The 27,725-nt window shown below is 39.8% G+C and overlaps 1 protein-coding gene across 2 annotated transcripts; it reads right to left on the reverse strand.

The window, feature by feature from the left end:
* PON3 (paraoxonase 3) lies at positions 1-27,725 on the reverse strand. Of its 2 annotated transcripts, none has more exons than XM_045564541.1 (9): positions 27,605-27,725; positions 26,036-26,106; positions 18,845-18,900; positions 13,699-13,864; positions 9,013-9,139; positions 5,527-5,727; positions 4,430-4,511; positions 4,051-4,179; positions 1-306 (listed from the first exon to the last, which is right to left on the reverse strand). In XM_045564541.1, exons 1-9 carry the CDS (start codon positions 27,676-27,678, stop codon positions 217-219), a joined length of 996 nt encoding a protein of 331 aa, XP_045420497.1. In that variant the 5' UTR covers positions 27,679-27,725; the 3' UTR covers positions 1-216. The 2 variants fall into 2 exon arrangements, with proteins under 2 accessions (XP_045420497.1, XP_045420496.1); XM_045564540.1 differs by lacking the exon at positions 1-306 and adding an exon at positions 904-1,157.

Below are 27,725 nucleotides of genomic sequence, written 5' to 3' on the forward strand. Positions count from 1 at the left end.
ATATTTTTGATCTTTGGTTAGTTGAATCCACAGATGCAGAGCCCACAGATACGAAGGGCTGACTATACTTTAGCTCCAGGCATCAGTACAAATAAAGACCTATCACAGATGAGCAGATAAGCTCTGCCCTGCCCTAAGTTAGCCAGTGGGGCCCATCTTTGTCAGGTTTCCCAGAACCTGTTTTCCTGTGTGTCTGTCCAGTGGGAGAATGCAAGTTCAAGGAGGGCATTGTACAGTCTCATCATGCCAATTCTTGCTTTTATTTGCGGGATGGGACTCTTGATTAGTAGTTTGTGCCCAGTGCAACTGAGGGAAGAGCATAGGAATTGTAAATATTTGAACATTAGCTTTTCTCCTGGTCTAGACTGCAGAAGACCCAGAACATCACAGTTGTAAAAGGTAACTTGGCGGCCGGGCGCGGGGGCTCACGCCTGTAATCCTAGCACTCTGGGAGGCCGAGGTGGGAGGATCGCTCGAGGTTAGGAGTTTGAGACCAGCCTGAGCAAAAGCGAGACCGAATCTCTAAAAAACTAGAAAGAAATTATCTGGACAACTAAAAATATATATAAAAAATTAGCTGGGCGTGGTGGTGCATGCCTGTAGTCCCAGCTACTAGGGAGGCTGAGGCAGGAGGATTGCTTGAGCCCAGGGGTTTGAGGTTGCTGTTAGCTAGGCTGATGGCACGGCACTCTAGCCAGGGCAAAAAGAACAAGACTCTGTCTCAAAACAAAAAACGGTAACTTGGCTACACAGTTACTGAGGGCCTCTCGGTGAGCTGGACACTTCACTGGCCACAGCTCACACGTGCTATTGTAGAAAGAATACTGGGGGTGCCAGCAATTTGGTGAATATTGGGTAACCTCTCTCTACTTCTTTATTTCTATCCACAAGACAAGACACACATACTTTTGTTGGTGTTTATTATTTACTTACAGGTACACTTATCCCCAATTGCTAGTTTACTACCAAACATGTAGACTTTTTGGAACACCCGTAGTCTAGAGCTCACAGTACAGAGTTTTGTGAAATACGGTGCCTATAAGAATTTTCCCACGGTACGTGGAAGCCACCGAGGTGCCCTGAAGCACAGAGCCATTGTTGGCATACACGGTGCTCACTCTGGGCTTCTCAGAGAAAATATTCTGGATGCGGAGTACCTGTCACGAAAAGACCACTCATTAGTATATATACTATGTGAGCAAACAGCTGTCCAGTGATGTTTTCCTTCCCAAATATCTCAGGATGAATCTATTTTTCAGAAACCAGTAAGCTAAAAATCTGCATATCTTCAATAAAATGTCCTTCTTCTGATGAAAGTGCTAATGTCCTAAGGACATGCACCAGAGTGAACTGGTTATTCCTCAATAGACGGCTTATACAATGTTAATAGTGCAGGCATCCCCTAAAGAAAGAGGTAAGACCCAGTTGGTGCTCTTATTTAATGTGGACAGTGGTCCTCCCTCAGTGGCAAGGGTTTTGCCTTTGAGCCTATAGCGTGGGGAGAGAAACATGGGCCAAAATGATGAAGGGACACCCGGTTAGCCAATGTGGTGACCAGGAGTGTCACAGTTGGAGCCCTGCCACCTCTGCAGAGTGTCTCGGAAGTGTAAAGAACCCAGGCTACTTTAGAATTCCATCTGGTACTGTTATTGATCCCCAGGATTAACACACTTAACTTTGCTGATCAGTAAATATTTAAGCACTCAGGTTTCCAGATAGCCTGAATGAAGTTCACTCAAACAGACTACGATAAGAATTAAAGCAAAACAATCAGAAATTCACAACTCACAAGTCTATATTGGCATCTCTCATTAGAATAGAGTTTGTTCTTTTTTTTTTTTTTATCTTAAGTGAGATTCTACAACTTCATCTCAGGTTTGTTACACAAAAATACTCAAGCTTGGATCTCATGTAGAAAATATGAGACTGAACTGGAAAAAAAAAGGTATCAGTAATTGTGAAGAAAAGTTTTATCTAAAATAAACAAATGATTAAACTTGGAAGTAGATATATAAAAAAGATCCTAAACAATTTTCCAATCATCCTATGGATCATATTTCTGTTTCTTTCAAGCAGACATTGTGGTTGAGCTTTTGTGGGAACATTATACCTATGGCTTCTAGAGGCACGTATCTGAGGCAAGGATAGCTTGCTGGTTTAGGGTAACAAGTCTTCAGGTTCTCAGCTCAGGCTGTACTAGTGTTTCTTTTTATATTTCCTGGTGTTCTTTTTAAGAAGCTGTCACTAAGATGCTAATAAAAGGGAAATATCTTATATTTTTTAACTGAAGGATAACAATATTGGAAGTAGAAATAGCTTACATTTTCTAATTTACCCAGTGGGCCAATTACTGGTTAGAATTTTTTTTCTTTTTTCTTGTCTTTTCTTTTACTTTTTTTTTTTCTTTTTTCTTTTTTCTTTTTTTTTTTTTTTTTGAGACAGGGTGTCACTCTATGGCTAAGGCTGGAGTGCAGTGTCACAATTATAGCTCACTGCAATCTCGACCTCCTGGGCTCAAGGGATCTGCCTGCCTCAGCCTTCTAAGTAGCTGGGACTGCCACCATGCCCAGCTAATTTTTAAAAACTTTTTGTAGAGGTGGAGTCTTGCTATATTGTCCAGGCTTGTCTTGAACTGCTGGCCTCAAGCAATCCTCCTGCTTTGGCCTCCCAAAGTGCTGGGATTACAGGCATGAACCACCATGCCAGGCCTGGCTTAGAATTTGAATCACAGTTTCCCAGCTCCCCAGATCTGGATTCAAACATTCTATCTTTCTTCAAACTGTACTCTCGATGAAGCTACCCTGATCTCTGTATTTAATAATAAAACCTTTCCATTGCCATGCAGAAATCCTGATCCCCTCTTCTCTGATGTACTTGCCATAGAATTTGCCATCTACAAATTTACCACGTAATTTGCTTATTTCTTATTCTTATTGTTCATTGCTCTCCCTCCTTAAGAGAAGGGATCTTCACATGTTTTGTTTTCTGATATATCCCAAGCATTAGAACAATGTCTGGCACATTATAGGTGCTCAATAAATTGTTTTTTTTTTTTTTTTTTTTTTTTTTTTTGAGACAGAGTCTCACTTTGTTGCCCCGGCTAGAGTGAGTGCCGTGGCATCAGCCTAGCTCACAGCAACCTCAGACTCCTGGGCTTAAGCGATCCTACTGTCTCAGCCTCCCGAGTAGCTGGGACTACAGGCATGAGCCACCATGCCCGGCTAATTTTTTTTGTATATATATTTTTAGTTGGCCAGATAATTTCTTTCTATTTTTAGTAGAGACGGGGTCTCACTCTTGCTCAGGCTGGTCTCGAACTCCTGACCTCGAGCGATCCACCCGCCTCGGCCTCCCAGAGCTAGGATTACAGGCGTGAGCCACCGCGCCCGGCCAATAAATTGTTATTAATAAATCTCTGAGTATGTGTGCCAAGAACTTATAGCTATATTTAAATTTATTGGAGTTTTTTAATGCTTAATCTTAATGCCATAGAAAATTCGATGGCTGATGCTACTATCTTTGAAGAGATACTTTTAAAATAACAAAACAACATCTTTAAAGTAAGACATTCTTCAATGCCATCATATATGTTACAACCTGCAGAGAAAAACTCATTTTGTTTTGAAATGACAGTCATTTAAACCCTTTTATTTGAGCTTCATGTTGGGTAATGTGAAAGAAGATGGTTCCATACATAACTCTCTTTGCCTAACTGCACGACCTACTGAGAGTCTACCTCCTGACTGGAAATATATCACTATCTGGGTCAATATGAATAATCAAGCTCATGTTTCTCCATTACTCCCGATAGCAAATATAGCCCTTACAGGGACAGGACATATTGCCAGGCATTGATATTAAATTGACAGTTGGTGGCCTGAAAGGGTTCATGAACCATATCTCCATACCTGCCCAAATCTCTTGTCTTATGTAAAATTTGTTTAGTCTACAACATCAAATAGGACCCGCTTAGATTCTCCCAAGTCACCCCGACCAAATTGTTCATTCTGGTAGCTTTGCCTGTGAACTCAGAGACGTCTAGGAACTTACTTCTGACCCTGGAGGATCCTCAGCATTATAGATGATCAGCTTCATGGCATTAGGATGGCATCCTGCCCAAATATCCCCCGTGGCAGGATCGACAGTTAAGTTATCCACAAGGGTGCCCAACGGTATTACCTTGCAACAAAGAGGGAATAGTGAAGACATTGTCTCAACCATTATTCCCTTTCTTCCCATTCTCCCCCTCCCACCAGCTCTGTGTGGTACCAGAAATTGTTATCTTTAGGGGACTGGGAGCACAAGCACAATCTCACCCACATTGCTCTCAAATAGCCTTATTTCCCTCCTTCAAGGAGCACATTCCTGGGTCAAGCACGGGCCCCGACGTAAGAGGCCATGTCGTGTGGGCCAGCCAGGGAACTTGTACCTTCAGCTGAGTTAAATCCAAGTTATCATGTTTTTCCATTATGTGAATGCTCTTAGCCGCCACATCAGCCACATAGACGTACCTTTGAAGAAAGTAACATTGGCATTTAAGCAAATGGCAATGAGAGCTAACACTTAACTTTTATTTTGGAGAAGAGGTACAAAAAGTCACACTCATTCAAAATACCACTGTAATCCCTTTCTAAACCACAGTAAAAGAAGATAATTGAGTGGTGTTTTTAATACCCTTGAAGTGCTTTAAACAGGTTTTGAATATGAAGTACGACTATAATGAAATTGGTGTTTCTAGATGACATATAGGTTTAGTCTTATTACTTTAGAGTCACGATTTTTTTCCTTAAGTTAAATGGAGGTAAGTGGACCTCTTATAAGGCCAGAAGAGTGTACATTTCTAAAAATTGGTGCTTAAAAAGAAGTGCCAGATGACCATAAAGTGCAATCACAATAATTTTTGAAAAGAGGAAGGATACTTAGAGGTGTTTTCCACAGAGATCATCTCTATTCATTATCTCAAATTTATATGTTAATATTCAAGGTACTTCTCTTTTTTCAAAACTTTCAAATTTTAAACACTTATAACATGAAGCTGTTATGAAGTGTTTTTCATAAAATTTCATGCTGCTTAAAATAGTGTTTTCTCCTTGAATAGTCTGCTGTCATAAATCAGTAAGTCTGAAACTTACACAATCACTGTGCCCAATATAAGGTAGACTTCCCTCTCTAATAGGAAGGAGTCTTTGAGCAACTGAACTTAGAAAAGTGGTTAAATGCCTTCTAGCCTCATAAAGGGCAGAGGTACTGCACCTTTATCCTCCTTTTTAGTTTTTTAGGAAAGTGTTTCTAGAGTCTTGTAAAAATTTGGAACAAGCACCTTATACCCTTGAGTCCAGATTTCTCCATTTACTGGGAGGAACCTGAAGTCCAAGAGGACAAATGGTTTAAGATCACCCTGGCCCACACCTGATACTTCTACACATACATTGACTATTTAAGTTCAAGGAAGTAAACACCTCTTAAGAGAAGGAGTGCACCAAAATGTCAAGGGCAAAGGATAGAAAAATATATAAAAGAGCTTACTTCTGGTCTGGTGATACTGTGATCCCATTGGCAGAACTAAATCCTTTGGCCACCACTTTGACCCCTATTGGGCTGTGGAAGAGAATGGAACTCCAGCGAAGGTCCAAAATCATCTCAAAAAGTATCAAGAAGAAGTTGGTAAAATAGTGATCTCTGGTGGCATAGAACTGTTCTGGTCCGAGAACCACAATGTCATTCACACTGATGCGAAAAAGAGAGAGAGAGACCCACAAGGTATTTAAATATCCTGATTGTTGCCAAAATCACTAATCTCTACATAGACAAGTGAGTGCATCAATTTGATAAAGTATACATGTACTAGTGTGGATTAAAAAATTCCACAAAAAGTTGTCATTTTGCATTGCCTTGATGGGTTTTCTTTAGCCATTTGCTATTTTCTTACTTTCCCTTCCACAGAAGTCAGTAAAAGGAAGTAAATACACAAAGAAACCTCAAACTCCAAAGTCTGTTGACTTGTAAATGTTGATAATGGCCATCTTTGGCAGTTACGTGCTGTTCATTGATGGCTACGATTTTCCTTCTTCAGAAATCAGACTTCCCCATCCTCTTGAAGTTAAGCACAGCCATGTGACTTGCTTTGACCAATGACATGAAGTAAAGTGTGTGGCTTCTGAAGACTTTAAGAGACCATGCTTGCTCAACCATGGCTCCCTCACATTTCCATAGTAACAAGCAACTTTTCTGATAATAGACCCTGTGGTCCTTCTAGGGCCCTAAATGAGGGTAATATGAAACTGAGTCTCTGAATCACCTACAATAAATACACAGCTTGAGTGAGAAAACCAAACTAAACCGAAATGAAACTTTGTGGTTTTGAACCAGTAAGATGATAGGGGTTTTCTTTTCTGTTATTGTAGCATTACCTGGTCTATCTTGATCTTTATACTTTCTCTGAGTAGATGGGATTTTGGGTGATATTCTTTCTTATGTTCCTCAAAACTACTATAATTTTTAAATGGAGAGAGCAAGTCTTACTCTTACTACCAGTAAGAAAATAAAGGCTTTTCTATTTTTGAAATGAAAAAATAAAAAAAGGACTAGAAAAAATGTAAAAAAAAAAAAAAGGATTAAACATTTTTAGATTAAAATTCAGGAAAGGAAAATTTGGATGAATCAGGAAATACTGTGAGGTTTTGACATATAATGATTTTTCCCAAGGTCATTATACATCTGGGCTACTCATCTGTTTAAGAGTTTCTTCTTCCAAAAAATATTGCCTGACACCATACATTAAGTTAAATTCACTCGTAATTTTTCTTCCTTAGCACTCCATTATGCCCCTTGTAAGCACTTACTCAATGCATGTATCAGGGCATCTCTTGAGCTCCTCTTAGATTCTTACAGTCACACCTACCTTGTTCTAGTTCCCACTACTTCAGCCAGTTCAGCTGGGGTCTGACATACTTTCCACAGGTGCATCCCAGCAGGGCCTTACCCCATGCCTGCTGTGGGACTCTTGCCTCCCACTTCCAGACTTCCATGTTGATGTGAAGGCACAAAACACCACCAGACTTGACTTGCACATGTACAACCAAGAATGTGGGGGAGTTAAGACCTCTTGAGGCAAACCTTTGACTGACAGGAGATGGGGCTAGCAGATAAACTCTTCTCCCTTTCTTATCTTGGCCAGATTGTCCTGAAATGAGGCTTATGTTGCTTACTGGAAGATAATCTTATGATTTCGAGCAATCAGTTGCACTTAGCAATGGCTGGTTTAATAAGGTATTTGCTATGGCTTTTTCCCCTTTGTGAGTTTCCTAGGCTGCCGTCACAAAATACCACAAACTGGGTGCTTTAAAACAATGGAAATTTATTGCCTCCTAGTTCTGGAGGCTAGGAGTCTAAAATCAAGTTGTTGGCAGGGCCACACTCCCTCTGAAGATTCTATGGATCTTTCCTTGGCTCTTCCAGCTTCTGGTAGCTCCAGGCCTTCCTTGGCTTGTAGACATGTCACTCTAATGTCAGTATCCATCTTCACATGGCATTCTCACTGTGTTATCTGTCTTCTTATCATGACATCAGTCATATGGGATTACGGGGGCATCTTATTCCAGTATGACTTCATCTTAACTAGTGACATCTGCAATGATCCTATTTCCAAGTAATCTCATGTTCTGAGGAATTAGGGGTTGGGATTTCAGCATATCTTTCTGAGGGGACACAATTCAACCCATAACATTCACCCTTCCTCACCTCAGGCTGGTCTCCCACTTCTGCTTTCCTGGGACTATACTCCCTAATAAAGTGGTCACATACTGGGTTTTCCCTTGGGCTGTGCTTTCTGGGAAACTCCTCCTATGAGGTCATATGCTAATGGATTTGATACGCACAATCCACCAGTTAAGTAAGTCAGGCCAAAGAGAGAATTCCCATTTTGCTGAGGAAATTGAGGCACAGATTAAGTGACTTATCCACAGCTTCCCAGCAACCCCATGGAAGTCCTGTTCTCCACTACAGACTCAGAACCCCACACGATGTGTTATGGGAGGAGTCTGACAACGTCTGCTTCTCTTACTTCTTCAGCCCTCTGCATTTGGTGCCCCCAAATTCTATGAGGAGAAATCATACATGATGTTAAGAAAGAGAGCAAAGGAGAAGAGATGAACTTTCCTTTCTTTTCCCATTTTTCTCTCCCACAGAACAGTCTATTGTTTTAGAACCAGTGTTTTAGTGTGGAGCCCATTTTATAAAAGACAAATTCTTCACTGTTTGCCACAGCCTTTAAACAGCCAGCCTACCCACTGAAAAACTTATTATTTTTCCAATCTCAGTAAGAAAGATTTTCTTCACTGCAACTGAGAGCGCAGCTTTGAATTCAGATGGACCTAGGTTTACAGTCTGGTTCTCCAACTTATGAATTGCATGACTTGGGCAAGTTACCTAACCAAAAATTTCTTAAGACTCAGTTTACTCATGCTTATTTCCAAAGGCTGTTGTGAGAATTAAGTTAAATTAAGTATTTTGGCATAGTGCCTGGTACATAGTCAATGCTTAAGAAATGTAATTTTTGTAAGCACTCAAGGGCTTTTAAAAAATTCCACTTTAAAGCTCTGATTGAACAAACAAATGGCCCTTCTGGAGGTTGGTTATAACACACAGTGGGTGAGGCTCACAGAACATAACCTACCGGGACAACTAGAAAAGGGTGTGTGTAGGTGTTTAAAGAGAACCCAATAGTAGGCATTGAGTTGCTGTGGTAAAGAGGATGGAATTAGAGCTGACAATCTAATTGAGCACCTTTATAGGATTAAAATGCTTTCAACGAGTTGAAAAACACAAAGATATTCAACACTGAATACAGCAATTTCTAGTGAGGTGCTGGGCAGTGTCACCATGGGAATCTTTAGAAAGCTTTAGAAAAATTGCTGCAAAACAAAAGTTTAAAGTGCCTGCTGAACCAAAGAAAACAAAGCACACAGCAAGGGTGCAAAATAAATAGAAGTACATCATACTTTAATTCCATACCTTGTGAGAAGTTCGTGTTCTATAGTTTTCAGGTATACGAGAGAACGTTCTTGTTCCTCAAATTTAAATATCTCCACAGTGGACTTCATGTGGGGATGATTCACAACATAAAGATACACAGTATGGTCTAAATGGAAAAAAGGCACAATTTTCAAGAAGTTTACTTCTATTGCAACAAACCGACACTAGACTTGTTTTAAAACTTGGTCACTGTCGAGGGTTTTCTTTTCATGTATCTTGCATTTGACCCCCATAGTCCACCTGATAGGTGAGTCAAATGCCTGACTCCCTTTATTGAAGAAATTGCAGCACAGAAGGTGAATCATTCACCGGCGATCTCACCATCACCAAGCAGCAGAGCCAAGCACAGATGTTTCGCAATGTTCTGTTCAGCCTCATCTGTATGCCCCCTCCAACAGGAAGCTATGGGATATAATGGTGATTAAACATGCATGCAGTTTCCCCAGAAGGTTTTTCAACAAGAGGAGTGGGTGCAAACAAACAAAACTTTGCTGAGAATTTTTGTGTGTGTGTGATAATGGTCTCATGACATTCAACATGAGCTCAAGAAATGTCAGGGCAGTGTAAATACCTTAAACTAAGCAACCTTTCTCAGCCAAACAATGAATTTCTGATACAAGTCAACCACCTAAGGTGGCAGTAACAACATTTAGTGAATTCAATGGATAGGAAAGTAAATAGAAATGCTAGAGAAAACAAACTAGCTAATTCAAGGTATTACCAACCTCACGAATGTTCACCTACCCATTTCATATTGGAAAGTGAACTGCTGTGAGCAGGACTGAGGGTAGTAACCTGACCTCTCAGAGCCTTAAAGGGTCTGGCCCCATCTTCCCACTGTATGAGTGACTTATTCCGTATTCATCTTCCCTACTTCTTTCCTGGATGTAGTTTCCAAGTGTGTTATTGAACAAGCCCAACCTCTGAGATGTAAAGTTTATATCCAGGGCCTCTGAAACACATTGGGCACTTTTATGAAAATTAAGGGAAGGTACTTCCTCACAAATGAATCTTTCTTCTAGTCTGACTCCATTCTGTTCCACGGCCCAGGGGTTGGCAAACAGAACATGGGTTGGATTTCAGCTCCAACATGGACCTTTAGCCAGACACTCTTTTGCGGGACACAAGCATATGTGCTGTCCTGCTTTTACCTCGTCTACGGCCTCTCCTAAACCTCTCCTTCCATATAAGATGTGCTTAGTGAGAATGCTTTTGTTCTCTATCTCCTCATTCCATCTCTATTTCTGTATGTAATATTTTGGCCTTAGGAACTACATATATAAAGAAAAGAGATGACTAATAAATAAGATAAGCTGTTAATCATAATAGACTCAACTTCTGGAAGCCTGATTATATGACTGAGGGTTAATCTATAAACTGGTCCCATCTCAAATAAACAAACAAAGAAAAAGCTAAAACCTAAACCCACCTCCACTCCCACCTGTAATAGTATCCCATGTAACAAAATAGCTCCACGTAAATCTGATCACTTGTACCTTTTCCAATGAAGCATCTTATGTCTGGTACAGTGTCAGGCAAAAACATAGTAGCTTTTGAGTTATTTAAATAGTACCTAGAGCCCTAGTCATGCCCTAGTAAAGACACAGGATTAGAAGTGAAACCACCTGGGTTCCAGTTCTGTCTCAGCCATTTACTAATGACAAAAATGAAGTCACACTTCACTGCATTTCTCTAAACTTCATTGCATCCACCTGTAAAATTGAATATTACTATCCACTCTGACCGTCATAGAGGGTTCATTCATTTATTCATTTAACACATGTTCATAGAGTACATAGTATGCATCACCATTCTAGGCTTTGGGAATCCAGCAATGAACAAGTCACATATGCTTTTATGGTGATTATATTCTAGGGAGGAAAACAAGGGGGAAAAATTAGTAAATAACCTAAAACCAAAAAAATATTCAAGTGGGGAGACACCTTCTTCATGGAGTGAAGAGTGACAGTTAAGCTCGGCTCTGAAGATGAAAAGGAGCTCGCTATCCCAGGATATTTGAGATAGGAGAGATATATGAGAGATAAATTGAGCAAAACATTATAATGAATTAACCAATTGGGTCAGGGAGAGGAGAAGTGCCCAGGTTTTTATTCTGAGAAATAAAGACACTATTATACATGAAAATGCTTTGTAAACTGTAAACCAATGAAAAATTGTTAGTTACAATTATCTGTTAAAGCAGAGCTTGCTAAGCAAATAAAAAGCATATGTAAGATTTCAGGGGAATATTTAACCGACTTAATAGAAGAGTATTCAAGCATTTTAAAAGATACTCATTTATTTAAAAATGAACAAATCTGTGTTGGTATAGACCAAAAGGAATGGAACAAAGACCTGCTAGTTAAGTGCATAGAAATAATTATTAATCAATCTTTTTTATTCATTAAAACCATTCTTAGCAAATTTAGACTTAACAATATATTGTAATGCTAGTCTGTATCTGGAAAAATTAAAACAACATTTCTTTAAAAATTATGAATTTCAACACTTCAATTTGACCTTCCTTTCATATAATTACTATTAGTGGGGTTCCACTGTTCTTATTTTTCTTAGTGCTGTAGAGACCCACAACATTTAAAAATCAAATTTGTTGGCCTGGCGCGGTGGCTAACGCCTGTAATCCTAGCACTCTGGGAGGCCAAGTCAGGAGGATCACTTGAGGTCAGGAGTTCGAGACCAGCCTGAGCAAGAGCGAGACCCCATCTCTACTAAAAATAGAAAGAAATGATCTGGACAGCTAAAAATATACATGGAAAAAAAATTAGCCAGGCATGGTGGCACATGTCTATAGTCCCAGCTACTCGGGAGGCTGAGGCAGAAGGATTGCTTGAACCCAGGAGTTTGAGGTTGCTGTGAGCTAGGCTGACGCCACGGCACTCTAGCCCAGGCAACAGAGAGAAACTCTGTCATAAAAAAAAAAAAAAATCAAATTTGTTTGAAATTATGAACTATAGACAAGTCTAAAATAACATTGATGAAAGTCTTTTTCGTACAAACAAATAATGGGAAAATTCATTGCCAGCAAACCTATACTATAATAAATGTTAAAGGAAGTTCTTCAGATAGAGGTAATATGATACCAGACACAAATTTGGACCTACACAAGGGAATGAAGAACTGCTAATAATAGTAAATATATGATTAAATATAAATACTTTTTAAATTGTTAATTTCTTTAAAAGACAACTAAATAAAGCCAAAATAGTTCCAATAAAAAACAAACAAAAAATAACATTGGAGATAATTGTTTTTAAAGCATACACAATGTATTAATAAATACTATATTTTATAATATCTTTTTTTGAGATATAATTCACACACCATTAGTTCAAAGTTTTAAAATGTACAATTCAGTGGGTTTTAGTATATTCACAGAGTTATGCAACCATAATCACTATCTAGTTCCAGAACATTTTCATCACCCAAAAAGAAATTACCTACCTATTAGCTGTCATTCTCCATTTCCTATGCCCCCTGACCCCTGCCAACCATTAATCTACTTTCTGTCTATAAATTTATCTATTCTGGACACTTCCTATAAATGGAATATAATACGTGGCCTTTAGTGACTGAATTCTTTCACCTAATATAACACATGCAAAGCTCATCCATGTTGTAGCATACACCAGTATTTCATTCCATTTTCTTGCCAAATAATATTCCACTGTATAAATACATCACATTTTGTTTATGTATTTATCAGTTGATGGTATTTGGATTATTGCCACCATTTGGGTATTAGGAATAATGCTGCTATAAACATTTGTTACAAGGTTTTGTGTGGGTATGTTTTCAATTCTCTTGAATATACATGTAGAGTTGTTGGATCATATGGTAACTCTGTGTTTAACATTTTGAGGAACCGCCAAATGCCCTCCAAAGTGGCTATGTCATTTCACAATCCCACCAACAAAGTATGAGCATTCCAATTTCTCCACCTCCTTACTGCCTGTTATTTATTTATGTTTTAAATTTTTGCCATCCTAGTGGGTATGAAGTGGTATCTCATTCTGGTCTTGATTTGCATTTTTCTAATGACTAAGGATGTTGAACATTTTTTCATGTGTTTATTGGCCATTTGTACACCTTCTTAGGAGAAATGTCTACTCAGATTTTTTGACCATTTTTTAATTGAGTTATTTGTCTTTTTGTTGTTGAGTGGTAAGAATTCCTTATATATTCTGGATATAAACCTTTTATCAAATATATTATTTGAGAATATTATCTCTCATTTTTTTGGTTGCTTTTCACTTTCTTGATGGCGTCTTTTGAAGCATAAAACTTTTTTTTTTGATGAGTCTAATTTATCTATTTTCTATGTTGTGTTTTTTAATGTCACACAGTTGTTTTCAAAGGACCCTTAGTTTATACCTCAGATTTCTGAGAACAGTATTCAAACAGGTTGTGACAGTCAAATAAGAAGAAAAGTGGATAGAAGGAGACCACATAGAGCCGAAATTACTAGTCTTCTTTCTTTGATGCAACATTTAAAATGTTTTTATACACATTTAGCATGTCCCAAATATACATTTTTATGATGAAATAGCATCTTCCCTCTTCCTTTAACATAAATATTGAGTAGTTGGGGATGAATGGTTTCTATTTCCCTCATTTCCCCCTTATTCTTAAGCATTCAGGCTTTACCTTTGTCGATGAAAATACTGATCCCATGTGGATTAAATAATTCTTTGTCAAATCCATCACTGATTTTTAGTGCTTGTGCCCTTGGGTTTTGCTCATTCAGATCCATCAAGAAGATTTTTCCTGGCTCATCTGGTGCAAAGTTTGGTATGCCTGGATATTTTAATCCCTTAAAAAATAGAGAATAATTATGCACATGTATACATATCACAACAACATTTTCATACATAAGCTAAAATCTCAAAGCTAAACAGAAACGTTCAAAGTTCTAAATCTCCTTTCGATTTCTGGGATTTATCATTCTGTCAGCTGTTGCCATTATCTGATCTGTGAGGTTACCGATGCTGTGTAAGGCATTGGCCATGAATATGGGAAGAAACCTATTAAAGATAAGGAAGAACTTTTAATTTAGAGAGGAGGAGTTAAGCCAAAAAATATAATGGAAGAGACTAGGCTGTGTTACTGTGTGTGAATTCCCTGGCCTGCCTGAGGCTCACATTTCTCATTTATAAAGTAAGGAAGTTAAAATGTCTGATTGTAAGATTCTTTCCAGTCCTGATATTCTGTAACTAATTTTCCTGAAAGCAGATAGAATGGGTGTATAGTTTAATTTTATTGCTCCCATCCCTACATTGATTATTATGCAGTGACAAATTGTAGACTCAGCTAAGAGTTAACATGGAGTGCCAGTCATAAAGTTGATTACTTTTGACCTATTTCATTTCTATAGGCGTGTGTGAATAGTCTGACATGAATGCTTTCCTCTAAATATTGCAAAAAGTTTATTTCAGTAACTTGAACAGTGTCCCTTTCTACTAGCAGGACCAGATATTTATCAACCAACAATAGGCACACTGAATGCATTGAGCTTTTGCTGCATCCAAGTTCACTGTGTCAAACCTTGGGATTGGTTTACCAATCACAAAACAGTCCACTTCCTTCCCATGTCCGTCCCCTATCACTCTGATATATGTCAATGTCAACAGCTTTAGATCTTCTCCTGTACCTTTATTTCCATTTATAGCCGATTTAAATTTTCTCCTTCCTAGTTCACCTTCTCTTTCTGTCTCTCTCCTTCTCCCTGCCCTTTCTTACACATACATGTGCACACACATGTATGCACTTATAATACTATTCTTGGTCCTTCCAATCCCTCCTCCTTGGGGTAGTCAACCTTTTCTGAACAACCCTACCTACACCTTCAAGCTTTTCCTAGAACAGTACTTCAGTGCCCAAATCTAATGCACCAGTACTTACTGGGGGAAAACTAAACAACACTGGGAGAAAATTAGATTTCCCCCAGTCAACTGGCACTACTGAAGCCCATCAGAGGAGGCGCTGTTCCCTCTTCCATTCTCCTTAAGTCAGCACACCTGCAGGAGGGGTTGTTGGCATGCCCCTAGCCACAAACTTCTGCTTCCAGACCTCCATTCTATCCTCATCAACAGACCCTCTTTTAAGGAAGCCACACCCCTTGCTTCCTCATCAAATTCTCTACCCTGGTCTGCTGTCATATAAGGCGAGTCTAAATTCAAGTTGAAAAATTCCACTACAAAGTCATCATTCCAACTTCAGCCAGATAGATATTCAGTACTGTTTACTGATTATTTTGTTCATTCTAACAGGCAATCTATTGGATTTCTCCAAGTATCTGTTCTAAATTTATTTCATTATCTTCCAGAGCCCATATCTTCTTTCTCTTTAGTCTGGATGGGTGACTTTATCTCCTACTTCTCTGAAAAGACCATGTCATTTAACATGAATTTCCCTGATTCTCTCCTTTCTGCCTCAGTAATTCTTATTCTGTTTTATTTATTCTCTTCCTTTCTCCCTCTTTCCTCAAGGAAGGAGGATCCCTCTTCTGTTCTTAGGTTAACTCCCTCACCTGCTTTCTTGGTTCCCTGTTCCCTAGGGCCTGTCTTTAGAAATTACACCCTTTTTTCTCTTGCTTTCCACTCATTTTTCACCAACAGTCCCTTCTTTGGCCTCAAAAATTGCTCAAGTTTCTCTTTCCTTCAAACAAATCTTCTAATTTTATTGCCCCTATATATATTTGCATTTAGCTCTCTTCTCCTTACTATCAAATTTCCTAAAAATAAAAAAAAAAAATTCTTAGAAACATCACCTAATTTTGTTGCCTGATTCTAATTGCTCTAATTCTCAATTCCCTGAAACCAGTATTCTATTCCTATGTGTCTATAGTTAACACTCCCGTAAAGGTAATATTGTTGGTTTCCAAATAACTTTATTTTGATAACTTTCTACTTTCCTTACCTGCTTCTCTGTGGCATTTGACACTATACCTCCTTCTTTCTTGTCAAAAAGTCAGAAGTAGAGTTTCCAGCTGGAAGCCCTGCTTCTCTTCCTGCCCCTTGTATTTCTTCCCCCTTCTGTCCTCCTCCGTCCCTCCTCTCTTCTCGCCCTATACTCTTTCCTTGCAGATCTTATTCATAAGGTTTCTGGTATTTCCTCTATACCAAAGGCTTTCAAATGTGCACATTTATCATTAACATTTCCTTGGAGTTCTAGCTTGCATTCCCAACTTCTTCCTAAAAGGCAGCTCAAAATTAACTAGTCAAAATAAAAATCAACATTCTCCCGTCAAATCCTTCTTCTCATTTCTATATTTTTCTCAGTTAAGGGCATCAGTATCCTCCCCAACTTCAGACCATGAAATTCAGTCTTCAAGTCCACCATTTTCTCCGTAGCCAATTTGTTACCAAGCTCAGTGGCTCAGAGAATAATGGCACTGGAAAAATTATATATATCAGCAGCATCTAATCCCACACCTTCCCTTTCACATGAGGGAAATGAGGCCTAAAGAAGTGATTTGTTGAAATCATCCAGATCATTAATTGTTCAGCCTCTTTCTGCCACATCATAACGAAAGGGCTGAAAGCAAAGAATATTCCTGCTCAGGAAGGCAGCTCGATGCAGAACACTATGGCAAGTACCTTGGTAGCGTGGGGGCACGTGGAGGCATGTTAGTGAGTGGAAAGACTGGCTGGCCTAGAAATGGAAATAATCTGATAGAGAGGTAAGGATGGGGCACTGCAAACAAACTCGACCTAGATGTAGTGTGATAAAGGATGAAACATTTCTGATAAATGGCCTCACATTCACCTAGTTTTCTGTTCAAGGCAGTCAGGTAGGAATTTGTGGCAGCAAATCTATTGTGTGCTAGTGAATTGCAAGCAATTCTTTTGATACTGTTCCCCAGTGAAAATGGTGAAAACCACCTGGAGGCATCTTATTTTTTCCAACAGGCTACAGGTATATATGACAGTCATTGAATTCTTCCACTGCCCTCGTCCACCAGCACATGCATTCAGTAAATACTCAAGCACCTGCATAGGTAGTATGTTAGGAGCTGAGCATGGCAATGCACACTCCGAAGTCCAGGCTTCAAGGATCTTGAAGCTCAGTGATAATACAACAAGCAAGCACATCAGTACGGTATGGTCTATAATAGCCTAAGCCCAGGGGATGTTGGGGACCACTGAAGAGGCACCTCACCCCACAAGACATAGCTAGGGAAGATGCTCCTGAGGAAATAAAGTATCACCATAATGAGGTTGCACAGAGAAATAGGAGTTAGCTGGCAAAGAGTGAAGAACAGGGTAATCTTTGAGGCAAAGAGAAGCATATACCAAGTTCCAAAGCAAGGACGAAAACACACTGATTTGCACCTTTAAATAGACTAGAAATATCTATTGCACTGAATTACTCTCTAAATCATCAGCTTCCAAACATCTTCTAGGATAGCAAGTGAGGGTGATAGGAGAAACCAAGGCGAACAAGGTCTTGAATTTATTACAGTGCAGAAAGATTAGAAATAAGCAAAGAAGAAAATCCTTAACCTATGAGTTGTTTGTTCATTTACAAAGAGGTCTATAATTTAGAACTTCATGTTAACATTTTCTCATAAAATTATTCGTAATAAAAAATATCTACTTTCTGTATAGCGATGATTCAGAACTTTTAGTTCCAGGGAAAATTTTTAAAAAGCATACTATTGTAGGAAGGACAAATATTGTTTGATAACAGCAAAGAGATCTTCTAGTTATAGAATAATCATGTTTAGTGGTCTATTTGGCATAACACTGAGAATCTAAATTGACAACAGAAAATGTAAGTCAACAAAGAAAAAGCTTTTCTAGACCATTTTGCTTTATACTTGATTTTGGAGGAAACATAAAAAATAAAACTCCCATACAGACCAGTACTCCACCAGCACCAGTAGCAGTTTAAACTCCAAATGACAGCCTCACTGTACTCTACTGTGCATACTTAAGAATTTAGAAACTCAGGCTATGATTATTATATATGCAGCTTTTTTTTGGCCAAAAATATTTAGATTCAAAATTCATGTCCTTAGGTGGCATTTTATTGGCAAAAGTGGAAAATTAGACATGCAATTCCAGCAATCAGAATTCACATAGGAAATGTGGTAAATCTACTTTTTCAAAATCTTAATCCCTGTTTCAAAGTGCACCAATTTAACAAATACATGACAATTTTCAACTTCCTGTAAATATGCATTTTTTGTTTATTGAAATTTTATCTCTGGCATAGCTTCCTGATTATTCCAAACCTGTGAAGGTGGTGTTGGGAATAAAATGCAGGCTTTTCTCTACTTCTCTTTGAAAGACCTGGAAGGAATGACAGGGAACTAAGACGGAAAATGTCCAGGGTTCTGAATCAAGTAATACGGCTTCACATTCGATCCACAAACATTTATGGAGTTCCAAACACAGGAAGGCATGGTGAGAGGAATGAAAGTTAGTGAGAAGATGACTACCAGAAGCTGAGGCCCAGTCAAATAGAGCAATGATGGGGATGGACAGCAACAGGACGGATCTGGAGACTAGCCTAGGAATCGAATGAAAATCAATACACATTTATTTAAACCCTACTGAGTGTGCAACTGCCCAGAGGGAGCTGCCCACCAGGGTGCAATCAAAGCTGGGCATTCCTGTGGTGTTCTAATTAGCCCTTCCGAATCCTGTTTTGGCTTTGTTCATTAACTGGTTTACCCAGAAGCGGAATGAAAGGGTGGGGATGCATCTGGCAGCTCTAGCCAACAACATTGATGCACTGTCTATACAGCTATTGACGTGAGCATCAGAGCAGCATGGAAAATACTCACACTGGAGATAAAAGCCAGCCCACTAGGAAGTATATCAATATCTTCAGAGCCATTTTCTGCAAAAGAAGTGTAGAATCAGAAAAACGCATGTATGAAGGCTTCAAAAAGTAAATCTCACAGTCCAAACCTTGAACTTCTTTTGGAAACCACATTGAGTTTTTCAATCATTAACTTGGGAAACTATATTAACTTTCAGGAATCCCACAGGCATGCTACTCTACAATAAAACCTGAGTCAGACTCCTCAAATACTAAATTCTTTTTTTAGAACTTCATTTTCAAGAGAAAAAGGCAAATAACTAGGAAATAAACTCATATCCTAGATTTATTCTTTAAGTAACAATTTCCAGGGCATGTCCTGAGAGATTCAGCTTGATTCCCCATAGAATGCTGCTCAACATTTGGATAACATTTGGAAAGTCCTCATTGTGAACGTCTCTTATAGGCCTCTCTGCCAAGCATTCTTTCTCTTCCAATTTGTTTTTGAGGCCTAAAAAAATCTATCATTATACAATCTTATTGGAAAGTTACTGAGTAGTTGTTCTCTTTTATAAAAACATTAGGTCTTAGGATGAACTATTGAGGTTAAATGAATGTGAGTTTAATTAGATCTTTTTCTCATTGAGAGCTGGTTTTGAGCATTTTTCTATGAAAAGAGACATATAATATGTAAGTTTTGACTGAAAACAGGATTAAAAAGGGATTATCATGGCTTCTAGTAGCAAGACAGAGCCACATATGAGAGAGAATAATGTGCTCTTAAAATATGATGTTCACACTCTCCCATCAAAAGGAATGGTCTTAGCCAGGCGTGGTGTGGCTCACACCTGTAATCCTAGCACTCTGGGAGGCTGAGGTGGGAAGATCCCTTGAGCTCAGGAGTTTGAGACCAGGCTGAGCAAGAGAGAGACCCCATCTACTAAAAATCGAAAAATTAGCTGGGCTTGATGGCACGTGTCTGTAGTCCCAGCTACTCGGGAGGCTGAAGCAAGAGGATCTCTTGAGCCCAGGAGTTTGAGGTTGCAGTGAACTACCTTGACACCACTGCATCTACCCAGGATGACAGAGCAAGACTGTCTCAAAAAAAAAAAAAAAAAAGAGGTAAGGTCTATATTCTCTCCTCTGGAACCTGGGTGGAATTTTGTCACTGTCTTGACCATGGAATGAGATGAATGTAATGACACATGACAGCCAAGACTAAGTCATAGCCATAGCTGTCACTGGCATATGCTTGCTTTCGCGCTCTCTCCCCACTTTCTCTCTCTTTCTCTCACTATCTCTGTCTCTGTCAAGGCATGCACCTTGGAAGCCCTGAACCAAAATGTAAGAAGTCTGGTGACTGTAAAGCTACAGAGAAGAGACTACAGAGAGACCACACAAGGTGGAGAGAGATGGCAGAGCAGCCGCAGATGACTCCAGATCCCAGCCTTTGAGTGGCCCTCACTAACGCAATGGAACAGGTGAATTGTCTCCACCGCGCCATGCCAAAATTGCAAATTATGAGCAAAATAATTATTGTTTTAAGTCACCAAATTTTGGGGTGGTTTGTTACACAGTCATACTAATTGGAACATGTGGGGAAATGGTTACCTGGAGTGGTGGGTTACGAGGGTGTCAAAAGGCGATTGGGGGAGGACAGGGTAGAATATGAAAAAGAAAAGTGGAACAAAGCCAAAGAAAGTACAAATTTGAAAAAATAGTATGATGAGCAATAGGCATTGAAAACTAGAGAACAGAGAAAGCTTTCATTCTGTTCACTATACTGAAGGTTGAAAGTAATCCTCAACTAGTCATGGAAAAATTCTAGTAACCAGAACTTCCCGTTTCCTAAGCTTTCCAGTTAATCAAGATTTACCTATGTATGGTACCTTGATGGCTCTTTCTACCTGAGTGACATAGACATTGGGAGAATCCAGCAGATTGAATTAAACAACTTAAAAAAGCACATTGAATACAGATTGGTGACATTCTGCTGTTTTTCCTGCCGCTCTGCACACCCTTTCTTGGTTTTGTTTTACCTTAATCTCCTCCCCACCTCTAAGTGTGGATATTGTCTGGGATCCATCCATCCTTGGCTCTTTCTCAGGGCACAGCATCCATCTCACCTGCGCAGTCCACTCCAGTGGATCATGGCAGGTGGCGTCATCTTTCACCCACATGCTCTTGACTCTCCAAGCTCTAAATCAAGCCCAAATATTTCTCCCCAGTTCCAGATCTCTCTATTCACCTGTACATTGGGCATTCGACCTGGCTTTTTCATTTCTCATATTCAACAGGTCCAAAATGGACCTAGACATTTCTCCCTTGAATCCACTCCATTTTCTATATTTCTGCTTCTATGGATGGTGCTTCTATTCCCCAAGTATCCAAAGCAGAAACCTTGGAGTTATCTTTGATGCCTCCCTTTTTCCTTAATTTCTAAATCCAGTTGATCACCAGTCAATCATTCAAGCTTTAGAACTTCCTCCCGGGTTTCTACAATAGCTTCCCAATAAGTCAGCTTTACTATTCTACAACCATTCTCTGCACTGCTGACAGTCCTTTTTTTTTTGATGGTAAAGCTGACCTTGTCTCCCCTCTGCTTAACACCTTTCAGAGGCCCACTAGGGCTGGCAGTATAAATCCTAGGCTCTTTGCTCTAGATCCAGAATCTTCCAAGCGTTGGCCCCAGTCTCAGTTCTTGCGGCTCCCACTCTCCACTCTACATGGCAGCTGGGCTGTGGCACTTACTACTGTGCTGTTAGTAGTCTGTGAATTGTGCCAGACTCATTTACCTGCATGCCTGTGCACATGTTGTTTTCCCTTTCTTGGCACACTCAGACTTTTCCCACCCACTCTCACCTCCACTTGGCCAATGTCACAGCTCTTGGAGTGAGCTTGGGGGCCACCTCCTCACCCTACCCAAACTCACCCATTTTATGTACTAATATGGTCACCTGTGAATACCTCCACCAGGAGATTTTTCACACTGGGCTGTACCCTTCTGCTCACTTGTGTTCATTTCCTACTAGACAAGAAGCTTCCTGGGAACAAGGACTGGGTTATCCCAACATAATACTTCCCTTTTCTATGTAGAAGCTCTTAATAAAAGTTGGTGGCATCAATAAATAAACACTTCTAGTTCTTTGAACTTTGTCTTATTTTGAGGTTAAACTATTGACAAGTGAGTGTTAACTTCTGAGTCCAAGATATCCTGAGTTGTGTGCTCTCTGGTTTGGCTCCTTTTCTCTTCCAAAGAGCATTTTATATGTCTCCTATGACAGCATAAACTACCTCAATAACTCACCTGCAACAGAGTGGGCATTTTGCAGAGATGCTGTGCCTGTCTTTATTAACTGGCTCTACCCAGAGCTTGGGAAAGCTGGTGCTTTGCACTCAGAAGTGGAAAAGAATTACCACGCACGACTGCACAATATTTCCACCCCGCTTTACCCTTGCCTACGCGGCACCTGCTATGATGGGCCTACAGCATCTCAGCAACAATGGCACTTGTGGGAGCAAGAGCCCTGGGACACCCTCCTCTGAGTCTTTCCAAGACACTCATTAGCCTGAGCACAACTATCATTAAAAACCTGCTGCTAAGGCTAAAAACAGTCTTATCAATTGGTGCCCACTGCTTTGTAGCTGTCAACCCTGTTACTACTTGGCATGACTTCATTTCTTCAATCCTTTCTTCATTTCTTCAATCATCCCCTACAGGCACTCTGAGAAAGGGACACGCCAAACTTTACTATATCAGTTAATTTTATCATTATCATTTCACATCTTGGAGAGAAGTTCCTGACAACTAGTTAAGAAAACAAATGGAAACTACTATGAAGCAGAAGCAAATCGTGGTGCCATGAGAGACTACAGACGGGAGAAGGGAGAGAAGGGAAGCTGGGAAGGGACCAGAAACACAGGCTGCCTGCTTGATAATCCTGCCCAGTGAAAGTCCCGATAAAGCTATTCATATTTCAAGTGCAGTTTTGATTAAATTCCAAGGACAGCCAGATAACTTCCTAGTTAAAACAATCCTTGACCCTCAAAGCCTTGGAAAAAATATTACTTAATATAAACAGATCTATGAGATACAATTTCTAGAGGGAGACATATTTCATATTTCAATGTTTTTTTTCTCAGAAAAAATACTTGGGAAGCAAAACAAACAAAACAAAGAGTTTCTTCCACCCATAAAATTAACCTCAAAAGTCTGGGTTTTGAAAAAAACACAAATGAGAACTTTTTTCTAGCTCTGTTACAGCCTAAAAATCATCAGTGGCTTTCCATGTCTTCATAAAGCTGCCTACTCATTGACTAGTTGGGTCTTAGGAGTATTATCTTAGTAGTTATCTTTATGTAAATATCTATCCTGCTTTGTTTTGGTTAGCCTGTATTTAGCAATATTTTGCCTGTTTGCATCTCATATTTTCTGTTTTCTGCTGCCATAATTCCTTCCTGGCACTTTCACAATAAACTGTGTTGTCAGTAGATAAGAAAGGTAGTGTTATGCAACAGAGAGTACAAAGGCCTAGAAGAAAACCACTCTGGTTCATAATCTAAGCCCATCACCCTCTAGTTCTGGACCAAAGGGCAAGTAACTTAATTTTTCCATGTGTCAATTACCGAATCTGCAAAGCACAAATAGCAGCAGCCCCTTTACAGTTATGAGGATGATATTGCTGTTAACAACGGACTCAACGGTGTGCTCACAGACACCAGGCCTTTAATAAGGCAGCTTTTTGTAAAGATATGATTCAGTATCGTCCTACTAACAAATGACCCGTGATTATTCTAACTTGTTAAGTTCTCCAAACATAAAATGCCCACATGCCAATAGACGTGGCATTTTTTTTCCTTCTGCTCCCAGCCAGCTACTATTTAAGTCATTCTCTTCAAAATATTTGCATAATCAGAATATTGAACTATGACTTACAATATTAACTCTAGTTTTAGCTTCTCAAATCTAGTTGCATGATACAATTCAAGAGTCGGACGTGCCCTTAGCCATCATCTAGTCTAATTGTCCCTCTAAACTACTTGGCAGGCTCTTATCTTTTGAGAGATATATGTGTAGTAAGTATGAATATTGCTCCATAAAACAGTGGACAAATGAGTGAATGTCACATTTTCTTGTTTTTCAAATCAAACTAAATCTGACCCTGATCATTTCCCTGATGGGAAATTTAATTTGAGCCATTAGTGGGTCTCTCTGTTAGGGCTTTGCAATGATTCTAGGTGGTGGGTTTAAAACTGGGCAGATTGTTTTGGCAAGGCCATCTGGCTTTATTCATCATTGAATTAGTGAAAAGGCTATATGATCCCTTTAATGTAGACAGTTCTGCCTGTCGTGCATGGACACAAGGTCTTTGCTTAGGCTGGGACACAGGGTCCAGCCTTCCAGAAGAATTCTGAGGTTTTGCTCCTCCTCAGAATGCTGTCAGGGCCCCTTTAGTCAAAGAAACCCACATATTCTTATCCCTTCTCCATCGGAATGCCTTGCAGGAGCTCACGTTTTAAAAACAAAAGTTAGGTTCCTTCTGCTTTCCAGCTGCCAGCACAAGCCATCTCTAAGACTAGGTTACTTTTTTTTAGAAATTGAGAAGGGGAAAAAAAGGCAGAAAAGCCAAATCAAAAGGACTCTTTTTCTGTTTCTTTTCTTTTTTTTAATATAGCAAGAGAAATAAAAAACAAATTCCTATCACAAAATAAACCATCCTGTCACATTCTAATAACTAAGTCACAGTCCTTGCCCCTAGGGAGTTTACAATCTGATAGTGAGAGAGAGAACACTGCTAGCTATAAAATAAGACATGTGGTAGGTGTCATAAGTGAATCAGACTTTGAGAGCTGTGAGAATTGGGAGGAAGGAGACGAATTTGCAGCTGATTTCAGTAAGCAGAGATGGAAGGATCATTGGAGAGAATTTCATAAACAAAGGTGAGAAAGTGAAAGAACACTTTCCCAAAACAGGGAACAAAATCTAGCCTGATTTTTTTTTTTTTTCCCTAGCAGCAGTGTCAGGAAGAACTGGAGGCTTGGAGCCCAAATAAGAAGTCATGGCAGAAACTAGACAGTGAGATCAGCCCTGTGTTGGGGCACAGAGGGGACCAATGCCAACAGGTGTCAGGTGGAAGCAGGAGGGATGAGGGGGAAACAAATGGTTCCTGGATTCTAAACCGAGTCTCTTGAGAATGGGGATATCATACACAGCAGAAGTCTAGAAGAAGAGCTGGTTGTGAGCAGGAGAATGAGGGGGAATGGCAGAAATGAAAGTAGCTTTCGTTTGAGGTGCACCTAACCTTTAAGTGACTAAAAAAGAAAGCCTGCAGTTTGAGAGGTTAGGGATCAGGCTGTGGAATTCATATGAATTTTTTAAAAGATATCTTGGTAGGCTATGCAGTTCTTGAAGGTAGGGGCTAACTCATATTACTCTTGGTACTTGCAGATAAATTTTGAAGGAAATAACCCTTGAAGCTTGGAATGCCTCCAAGGAAAGGGAGAGAAGAAAGGAAGAAGAAAGAAAAAAATAAGAAAGGCAGGGCTGGGCGCGGTGGCTCACACCTGTAATCCTAGCACTCTGGGAGGCCAAGGCGGGAGGATCGTTTGAGCTCAGGAGTTCAAGACCAGCCTGAGCAAGAGCGAGACCCTGTCTCTACTAAAAATAGAAAGAAATTATATGGACAGCTAAAAATATATATAGAAAAATTAGCCAGGCATGGTGGTGCATGCTTGTAGTCCTAGCTACTTGGGAGGCTGAGGCAGGAGGATCACTTGAGCCCAAGAGTTTGAGGTTGCTGTGAGCTAGGCTGATGCCACAGCATTCTATCCTGGGCAACAAAAAAAAAAAAAAAAAAAGAAAGAAAGAAAGGCAGGTAATAGAAGACAGGGAGGAGAGGGAAATATCACAGAAGGGAAAAGAGAAGAATTCAGCAAGGGAAAGGCCAAGGTGTAGTCAATGACATTCTTTAAATGACGGAGAGATGTCAGTAAGGAAATGGACTGAGAAAAGCCACCAATTTGGGCATGTAGGAGACCCCTGGAGACCTTGGATGGGGCAGGTTGGATAGAGTAGATGGGTCAGAAACCCTACTGGGAGTGCCTAAGGAGTAACAGGTAACTGAGTGAGTGGGCAGGGCTCAGTGAGGAGGACAGCAACCAAGGAATTGTGCTGGCCCCTCTTGATACCATGATATTACCGTAATATACCTACCAAGTCCCTCAATAAGGTGGCAGTTCTGGGGTTCTACTGACTCCACTTCTCGAGAAGCATTCATTCTTTCTCTGAAGAAGAGACAAAACAACCCTAAAGGTCAAGGCATAGCCTTCAAAATCTATGTTTAAATGTGGCCTGTAATCACCTTCACATTGGTTAATTCCCTTTATCATAATTTATGAATGACATAACAAGTAAGTGGGCACTTCCTTTCATTCATGTTTCTTTATATAATGTAAACATTATGTGGGTAATATACCTCAGCTAACCTCACCCAGTTATTGCTGAAAGACTAAAATGCAATCATATGTAGTAAACACTTTGCTGCCCAAATAAAAGGCTATTTAATAGTATGAGTAATTGGACAATATTATTAATTTAAATATACCAAATAGCATTATTCAATTTTCTAAAGTATTGTCTATTATAAACCTACACTTTCTCCCCTTCATCCTGTCTAGTCTTATCCTTTCAACCCTTCTTCGAAACTGCTTTCCCAAAGTTTAACAATCTCCTAATAGGTAAACCCTGTAATTTTTGCTTTAATTTTGTGTTTTAAATTTTATGCTGACTTACTTTGCAAATATGTAAATTCATTAAACTGACCACAATTTAAACAATTGGCCAAATTATTTTTCAATGTAGTGTTCTTGTTTCTACAGTGAAAAATTCTTTTAACTATCAGGGAGAATTGTAAATTTTTATTAAGCTATATTCAGGAAGACTCTATACTCAGACTTGCCTTACAGTCACTTATAAAAAAATATCCCTTAGATCAACTTTATTATTTTTTTTATGGTTTTCTCATTTGTTGCACTGGGGAAAAAATGTAACAATAAAACTCTCAAGCTGAACTATAAAGTATTACCAAAAGTCACAAGGCACCAGAACAGATTCTAGACATGAACCTGTGAGATCAGCTTCTACCTACAGAAATAAATAAAAGCAACCCGAAGATAACTGAAGGCAAGCAGAGGCTTTAGATCCACTCAGGAATGTATACCACTTAACGGTTCTTCTTTCTAGCCCAGGATTGACTTTTCCTGAGACATTTCTAGAATGGCTATCACCACTCGATCTTCCACTCCAAAAGATCAAGTGCCTACAAAATGCCAGTTACCACCTGCAGGTTTCAGCTCATTGTCCTGCTGTCTGGCTAGCTCTTTGCATCTAGGATGGATGCCAGTGCTTCTCAGTGTTTAGCCGGGCTGGGGCAATGTCTCAGTCAGCCTTGCACAGCTGGTAGCCTGATCCTCTCTCCCCTAAGTCCAGTACTTCCAATGGACTTTGTCTTTTCGTAAGCAGAATGTGTAGGAGGACCTGGCAAAGGGGCCAGAAAATAAATGAGAGCATTCCCACCCGACTGTTTTAGGAAAGGCGAGCAGTCAGCTCACTCTGGACAGAAGTGATTGTCACGGGATGGTTTACTGGATGGGATTGAAGAATGAGGTTCCAAAGCTGCTCATTCCTACCCATTAGAGAGGCAGTAGTACCAGGCAGCCAGTTGACTAACTTGGAGGAGGAGAGAAAAAGAAGCGAGGACGACCCCATCAAGATGCCACTCACCTAAACTCCAGTAACCTCTCCCCGATTAAGGCCAGGCTGGCCCCCAGCAGGGTCAGCGCCACTAGCTTCCCCATGCTCTCTGGGTGCGCGGTGACAGCGAGCTGCGCCCAGCGCTCCGGGA

Source organism: Lemur catta, chromosome 11, assembly GCF_020740605.2.
Source record: "Lemur catta isolate mLemCat1 chromosome 11, mLemCat1.pri, whole genome shotgun sequence".
In the NCBI taxonomy this organism is placed as follows: Eukaryota; Metazoa; Chordata; class Mammalia; order Primates; family Lemuridae; genus Lemur; species Lemur catta.

Bases quoted from the DNA above. Each gene is read 5' to 3' on its own strand.
- PON3 (XM_045564540.1), bottom strand. From the start codon at position 27,678: ATGGGGAAGCTAGTGGCGCTGACCCTGCTGGGGGCCAGCCTGGCCTTA. The intron at 13,865-18,844 runs GTGAGTATTTTC...CTATTTTTTAAG, and splicing joins GGCTGGCTTTTATCTCCAGT to GGATTAAAATATCCAGGCAT. The intron at 9,140-13,698 runs GTAAAGCCTGAA...TTTTCCATTTAG, and splicing joins CAGTATTTTCATCGACAAAG to ACCATACTGTGTATCTTTAT.